The sequence below is a fragment of the Trypanosoma conorhini genome, assembly GCF_003719485.1.
Source record: "Trypanosoma conorhini strain 025E chromosome Unknown Tco_14.4_contig_00589, whole genome shotgun sequence".
NCBI lineage: Eukaryota > Euglenozoa > Kinetoplastea > Trypanosomatida > Trypanosomatidae > Trypanosoma > Trypanosoma conorhini.
In genome coordinates, this window is record NW_021704677.1 from 4,070 (window position 1) to 11,602 (window position 7,533).

A 7,533-nucleotide genomic window follows, 5' to 3' on the forward strand; every position below is an offset into this window, starting at 1 on the left:
CCCTCGTTGTTTCCGCCGTTTTTGGCGCTGACCGACGCCCTTGTCTCCAAAACAGACTCTTTTTATTACTTTCGTTTTGCATGCCACGCCCCCCGCTCCTTCCCCTGTCCACCTCAGCGGGTTTACTGGCGCATATTATTTTCTTTTTTTTTTATGTTTTTTTTTTTTTACTCTTGACTCACGTCCGCTAATTATTTTGTTCTTTTTTTTCCCCCATTTTTTTTCCGTTTTTTTTTTGTTTTATGGCCACGTTTCCGCTGCAAAGGACGGAATTCCAGTTGCGGCCACCACACACACCCCCTCCCTCCCTCTTTCTCCGCCCAAAAAAGGGGGTGGCCGCTTTAATCGCCTGCAACGCGCGCCAGCGCATGTCTGCTGCGCCCGCTCTTCCGACTCTCCTCACTCCCCCAGAGCGCCTCCACACGAACGCCCACAACAGGACTCCAAAACTAACAAGGAAAACAAACATAAATGCAACAAAAACGCACACCGACGAGAGCACACCGCGACTTATCGATTACTGAACTTTCTCCAGGGGAGGGGAGCAAAGAAGGTCACCCAGGCCAGGCAATGCCTAGCGGTGCACGATAACCCAGAAAAAAAAAAATAATCATTATTATAATAAGGCAAAAAAAAAACATAATATATCTCCAACAAGGGCCATATATGTATGTATTTTGAAGCGACAAATACGTCTCACACATCATTATTGACGTCATTTGTCACGCACGCGTCGTGGCCACATAATTTGCTGCGCATGGCTGCGAGCAACTTGGTGTACAAGTTATGAAAATCAGACGCAGCTCCCCGTCCATGACGCATCTCGGCGCTCAAAACCCCGGGAAGCTTCAACTCCGTGATCACCACTGTGTACGTCAGGAGACCCTTCGCGGCATCTACGTACCCTTTGAGCTCCATATGCCGTTTTTCTCGTGGATTCGCGTCCAGGCTGAGCAGGGCCTCCACAACGTCCGCAAGTGTCCCTCTGAAAAAAAACCGCGCACCTGCATCAACCTCTAATTTACCCGGCGGTGGGAGGCCATCATCGTCCGGCACCACATGTTCTACACAGGATTCCTGCATCGGTGCATCCTTGTCATCCGCCCTCGCCTCAGAAAAACTGTTGCCGCGGGTACTACTCGCCACGGTATCACGACATGCCCCAGAGGCAGCCGACGAGTTGCGCAAAGAGTTTGGACTAACTTTTGTCACACAGGACACATCGCTGCAAGTAGAACCAACCACGTCCGCCGTCTCACTCACCTGCTCCCAGCCTACCTGAAACCATGGGTGGGCGATGATGCCCTCCATCGTGATGCGCTTCTTCGGGTCCACCGTCAGCATCCGCGCAATCAGGTCCCTCACTGCCTCGGACACGTGCCTAATCATCTGGTACTCGCCACGCTCAATCTTTGTACACAAAGCATTTAATGAGTCATCCTCAAAAGGGAAAACACCAGCAAGCATCATGTACAGCACGACGCCACAGCTCCATATGTCTGCCGACAGCCCATTGTAGCCTCGCTCCGTCAAAACCTCCGGTGCAACATAGTTGGGCGTCCCACACACTGTCTCAAGCAGAACATCCTGCTGCCGGTTGCTGAGGCCAAAATCAGAGATCTTCAGCGTCCCGTTCGCGTCGAGCAGCAGGTTCTCCGGCTTCAGGTCGCGGTGGGCAAAACCACGGCTGTGGCAGTAGTGCAACCCAGCGATGAGCTGATGAAAATAACGTCTCGCTGTATTCTCATCAAAGCGCTTCGCCTCCACTATCTTATCGAGCAACTCCCCACCCGGCACGTACTCCAGCACCAAGTAAATATGATTGGGTGTTTGCATAACTTCCCGCAGCCGCACAATATTCCGGTGGTTGAGACTCCTCATTACGGCAACCTCGCGCTTAAGGTTCTTATCCAGCCTCTCGAGCTCAATACGACTTTTCTCGATGATCTTGATGGCCCACGTGCTTCCGTCCTCCGTGTCATACCCCACCCGCACCTTGGAGAAGTTGCCGCTCCCCAGCGTGTGGCCAAGCCTGTACTTGCCAATTACACGACCCATCAGGGCAGCGTTAGCAGACCACACTAGCAAGCACAAGCTTAAGCCGCTACAAAACCGCCACCAACAGGAGAAAAAAAAAAAAGGTGGAGCAAGGCGTGAAGCATAACGACGTTAGAGAAACACATGCAACCCCCTACAGGAGGCCCTGCATGGAGAGAGAGAGAAAAAGAGCAAACGCCAAACGGCCCCTCAAAAAGAGGCCGTCGTTATCGCATAAAAGAACTCAACGCGCAAAAAAAAACACCCACGAAGTGGAAAGGCGGGGAGAGAAGTGTTTGTCCGTCCAAAGGCAAAACGAAGTGACCAGCCACCGGCATACCAAAGAACAGACACTTTCTTCTACAACATCATCCACAACAAAGCATGAGAATGCGCCAGTTTCACTCTCTAGAAAAAAAAATAATAATAATACACAAAATATCACACACATAAAGAAGAAAAAAAATCATACGATGGGGCGAGCACATAGAAAAGGTGCTGTAAATCGTTTTGTCAACAGGCAACACCACAATGCATAAATCACACTCTGCAGCCCCTAAAAATCTTCACTGTACCTCGGCAAGTAACTACGTCAAAGGATATGTTCATAGATCACAAAACAAAAAAAAAGAAAAAGAAAAACAAAACACAAAAAAAACAAAAACAACCACAAACAAAAACTACCAACCACAGGTGACGGAAAAAAACTATTTACTAACCCCTCGTAATAAAACAAAGAGGACATCACTGCAGCTACCTAGGCTCCCAGCCTACCTGAAACCATGGGTGGGCGATGATGCCCTCCATCGTGATGCGCTTCTTCGGGTCCACCGTCAGCATCCGCGCAATCAGGTCCTTCACTGCCTCGGACACGTGCCTAACCATCTGGTACTCGCCACGCTCAATCTTTGCAAGCAGCGCGTTCATATTACGGTCCTCAAAGGGCAGGCGTCCGGCAAGCATCACATACAGCACGACGCCACAGCTCCATATGTCTGCCGACAGCCCATTGTAGCCTCGCTCCATCAAAACCTCCGGTGCAACATAGTTGGGCGTCCCACACACTGTCTCAAGCAGAACATCCTGCTGCCGGTTGCTGAGGCCAAAATCAGAGATCTTCAGCGTCCCGTTCGCGTCGAGCAGCAGGTTCTCCGGCTTCAGGTCGCGGTGGGCAAAACCACGGCTGTGGCAGTAGTGCATCCCAGCGATGAGCTGATGAAAATAACGTCTCGCTGTATTCTCATCAAAGCGCTTCGCCTTCACTATCTTATCGAACAACTCCCCACCCGGCACATACTCCAACACAAGGTAGTAGTGGTTGTCGGATTCCAAAACGTCACGAAGAGCGATGACGTTTTCATGCATAAGTGACCGCATTACAGCCACCTCGCGCAGCATCTGTTCCTCCATGTGCTCCTGCTTTAAACGGGACTTATCAATGATCTTCACTGCCCACTTTCGCCCTTGCGCGTCCGTGGCCTGCCGGACCGTGGAGAAGTTTCCAGAACCGATCTTTTTCCCCAGCGCATATTGTCCAACACTCATCCTGCCTTTGATCTACCGCACACCTCCCGACACCCACAGCGTTAGCAGGCTCCCTAATGTAGTCCTCCTTTTTTTTTGTTTTGCTCACAAAACACGCCACCTGTGGATGCAAACAATGAATGACTAACCTAGCAGGCACTTCAAAAGAGAGACTAACCCAAACGATGCACAGACAGCAGATATTTGCGCGCCTGGATGGGCACGTACATGTGGGGTAGCAACAAGGGACGGTGCAAACAGGTTCGTGGTGGCAGTGAGAGGCCTGCCCGTGTCCTTCGCCACCATTCGAAGAGGGGTTACATCGTCGAAATTCACATAAGTCAGTTTTTGCCATTGCCCAGAACAAGTTTCAAGCAGACGTAAGAGGAGGAAAAAGGGGCACGCGTGTCAGTAGGAAATAAAAAAAAAAAAAGCAAACGGCATTCAGCCCTCAGGACACAGAAACAAAAACAGCGCCCCGACCCCGTCCTTCTAGGCGGGCGCTTCAAACTTAGGAAAACAATAACAAACTCCTCACGACTGGAGGAAAACGGCACACGCTGCTATCGAAGAGTAAAATGCATCCTCCCTCCAACATCATCTTTCCACGGCCCTAAATTTATTCACAACGACGTCACAAAGCCCTTTCCAGGACCTCCACGGAACGGTACATATATATATTGCCCTCACCGACCATGAAAATGCATGCTCTAGATTCAGCAGGTCCACAATACTTACCGCCTGTTCTGCTCAAGCTACCTCACACCCTTCCAGACACAGAGAGGCGGGTCTGTAACGTAGTGCGCAACCAAATCTCCTACTCAGCTCCTTGCAGCCGCCTTCGGTCCCAGCCCACCTGAAACCATGGGTGGGCGATGATGCCCTCCATCGTGATGCGCTTCTTCGGGTCCACCGTCAGCATCCGCGCAATCAGGTCCCTCACTGCCTCGGACACGTGCCTAATCATCTGGTACTCGCCACGCTCAATCTTTGCAAACAACGCGTTAATATTACGGTCCTCAAAGGGCAGGCGTCCGGCAAGCATCACATACAGCACGACGCCACAGCTCCATATGTCTGCCGACAGCCCATTGTAGCCTCGCTCCATCAAAACCTCCGGTGCAACATAGTTGGGCGTCCCACACACTGTCTCAAGCAGAAAGCTTTGCTGCCGGTTGCTGAGGCCAAAATCAGAGATCTTCAGCGTCCCGTTCGCGTCGAGCAGCAGGTTCTCCGGCTTCAGGTCGCGGTGGGCAAAACCGCGGCTGTGGCAGTAGTGCATCCCAGCGATGAGCTGATGAAAATAACGTCTCGCTGTATTCTCATCAAAGCGCTTCGCCTTCACTATCTTATCGAACAACTCCCCACCCGGCACATACTCCAACACAAGGTAGTAGTGGTTGTCGGATTCCAAAACGTCACGAAGAGCGATGACGTTTTCATGCATAAGTGACCGCATTACAGCCACCTCGCGCAGAAGCTGTTCCTCCATGTGCTCCTGCTTTAAACGGGACTTATCAATGATCTTCACTGCCCACCTTCGCCCTTGTGTGTCCGTGGCCTGCCGGACCGTGGAGAAGTTCCCAGAACCGATCTTTTTCCCCAGGAGGTATTCGCCCAACTGGACGCGTTGTACCATGACGGAGGACTATTGTGTAATACCCGTTTCTAAAGCGAATAACAAAAAAAAAAATGTTTTTTTTTTTCTGTTTTGTTTTTACTTTTTTTTGCTAGGGACTTCGCGTAGAGGTGTTGATTTTCACCTCAGTCTAAGGACATGTTCCCCGTCAACAAAAAAAAAATGGAGATGAACATGTAGCCGAACCATGGGTAGGACGGCAGGCGTGGGCAGTGGCGCTTAAAAACTGATGCCGCGGTGAAATGTCATGTTGAAATAAACTTTGTGAACAGCACACAGACAAATTCACGTAATTTATTTTTCTTGGTGGAACGATACTTGACCACCGCTCGAATTGGGACGCAGAGTAGTGCTGCTTTGTTGTTGTTATTGTTGTTTCTCTACGCCCACTCCGAGTAGTTAGTGACGGTGTCACCAAAGCCTGGATGCACATACGCTACAGTGAGGTGTTTCCAAGGTGCTTAAATGCTCCGCTGCGATATGAACGGCGTGATTAACTGTCATGACACGCATACTTAGACTGGGGGGGGGTTCGATGAAGTTTACTTCTTCAGCGGCGACAATGTTGCAAGCCACACTGCACCTGAGGCATCTACAATCTCTGTTTCAGGTGCAACAAGATAGTTTGTCGCGCCACCATTCCAAGAACGACAGGGACAGGCACCGAAAGAAGCCTGCTCCCTTGCTGACGTCATACCTTGCTGGAGGGGGACGAAACTCCCAGGTGCCGCGCCCAGAAGACGCGCCGCAAATTTGGGCGTCAACCCTTCTGCCTGCGCCTTTTTTGCGTCGCCAACATGATGGGGCCCAGCAGCGCTGCCGTCTTTGTGCAACACCGCCGGCCTGGAAGCCGCCCCCAACTCCAGAGGTGAGGAGCAACGGTGCGCTTTCCCCGCAAAGGGAGTAACCACATCTGTCAGTGGGGCGTAAAGGTACGCCCGAGGGTCTTCCTCGACGTCAGAATACAAAAATGTCAGGTTAACCTTGCCGGTGTCTGCCACCTTCGTTCTCCGTGCTGTCGCCTCAGCACCGCGGCGCGGCAGGTCCTCAGCAACCTCCTGCACGCCCTGGTTTCGTTCTGGATACCGCATGTGCCTCCGCCACGCTGCATGCGAACCTCCTGCACGCCCTTCCCCTCCTCCTTCCGCTGCCAATGAAAACTGAGGCTCCGATGCCTGGGCATGAGTACTGTGGAGTTGAGCTGGATCTGCCGCGCTTTCCCCTCCTGGGCTGTTGACGGAATGTGGTCGTCGGACTTCCTGCTCCACCTCCGCAAATGTATCACCACCGCTTTTTCCCGTGTGGTCCACACAGACCTGTGAAGTTTCATTGCTTGAACTTCGGCTGGTTATCTTTTTCCACTCACCCACCAACTCTCGGCGAGAAGGAGAGGGTGATTGCTCCGTGTGACGCCAGTCAAGGCCTTGGCTGCGGCCATGGTGGCTGAAAGGGGCGTGCACCGACGAAGATGGAACCCAGCGCTGCTCTGCGCCCCGCAACACGGAACGAATATACGGATTACCGACGTACTCGTCGCTGGCGTCGTCGCCCGTCCTGAGAGAAGCGCCAGGGGGCCCGTGACAACTTTGCAGCAGCAACTGCTGACTACTAGCATTCGCATCACTGCAAAAAAACCCGTGCTTTGGCGAGACGGTATAATTAACAGAAGATGGTAGACGTCTTGCTTCCATCGCCACATTTCTACCCTGGACTCTTGATGCGTCCTGGCGCGGCTCGCCAACCTCGCGGCTTGATGGGCTTTGCAGATCGCCGTTCCGCTCGGCCACCTTGCCACGACTGCGTGACAAGAGCAAACCGCCCGGTCTCCTCGCAGGAGCCGTCCCTGCCCCGCGCTTGGCCCCACCACGCGGAAGGTGAGGCTTTGGAACGGGATATCCATCAGGCGGCGGCTGGCGCCTGCGAATACTTTGCGCGTAGCGCCGCATCTGCTCCTTTACCGCCTCGGGCGGGGGGGCATGGTAAGTCGACGTCGCACGGCGTCGGGGAGAAGCAGCAGAGGGAGAACCGGCCCTACTCCCTGACTGGCGTCTGCTGAAGGGCGACGCTGCCACCGTGGCGCCCGTCCGCTGCTTCCGGGGCGGCGCAAAACTCATCGCCTGAGGCGGCGTCCAGCGAGTAGGAGCGAAAAACAATAGGAAATAAACAAGTGGGCAGCGCGCGAGTCAAAGGGCCCCAGAGTTACCCTCCCTTTTTCTTTGTGTTTGCTTGCTACTCCTTCTCTCTCCCCCTCTCCTTTGCGCGCTGGCGCAGAGAAACGGAGGCTGCGACACACGCCTACGAAGCAAAAAAAAAAGAGGCAGGAGCAGGGGTCA

The 7,533-nt window shown here is 52.8% G+C and overlaps 4 protein-coding genes across 4 annotated transcripts, besides 4 other annotated features; all 4 read right to left on the minus strand.

Annotated features, from left to right (window-relative positions):
- The first annotated feature begins 135 nt into the window (after positions 1–135).
- Positions 136–242: a microsatellite.
- A 454-nt stretch (positions 243–696) lies between these two features.
- Positions 697–2,058, minus strand: Tco025E_07524 (putative serine/threonine protein kinase; the record flags this gene model as incomplete). Its single annotated transcript, XM_029374389.1, has 1 exon — positions 697–2,058. One exon carries the CDS (start codon positions 2,056–2,058, stop codon positions 697–699), a length of 1,362 nt encoding a protein of 453 aa, XP_029225502.1.
- A 595-nt stretch (positions 2,059–2,653) lies between these two features.
- Positions 2,654–2,718: a sequence feature (A-rich).
- Positions 2,719–2,790: 72 nt separating this feature from the next.
- On the minus strand, positions 2,791–3,582 carry Tco025E_07525 (putative serine/threonine protein kinase; the record flags this gene model as incomplete). Its single annotated transcript, XM_029374390.1, has 1 exon — positions 2,791–3,582. The coding sequence occupies one exon, from the start codon at positions 3,580–3,582 to the stop codon at positions 2,791–2,793; it is 792 nt and encodes a 263-aa protein (XP_029225503.1).
- Positions 3,583–4,378: 796 nt separating this feature from the next.
- Tco025E_07526 (putative serine/threonine protein kinase) lies at positions 4,379–5,200 on the minus strand (the record flags this gene model as incomplete). The annotated part of the gene is made up of 1 exon (XM_029374391.1): positions 4,379–5,200. The coding sequence occupies one exon, from the start codon at positions 5,198–5,200 to the stop codon at positions 4,379–4,381; it is 822 nt and encodes a 273-aa protein (XP_029225504.1).
- Positions 5,201–5,256: 56 nt separating this feature from the next.
- Positions 5,257–5,290: a microsatellite.
- Positions 5,291–5,557: 267 nt separating this feature from the next.
- Positions 5,558–5,577: a microsatellite.
- A 165-nt stretch (positions 5,578–5,742) lies between these two features.
- Tco025E_07527 (uncharacterized protein) lies at positions 5,743–7,314 on the minus strand (the record flags this gene model as incomplete). The annotated part of the gene is made up of 1 exon (XM_029374392.1): positions 5,743–7,314. The coding sequence occupies one exon, from the start codon at positions 7,312–7,314 to the stop codon at positions 5,743–5,745; it is 1,572 nt and encodes a 523-aa protein (XP_029225505.1).
- Positions 7,315–7,533: the final 219 nt, after the last annotated feature.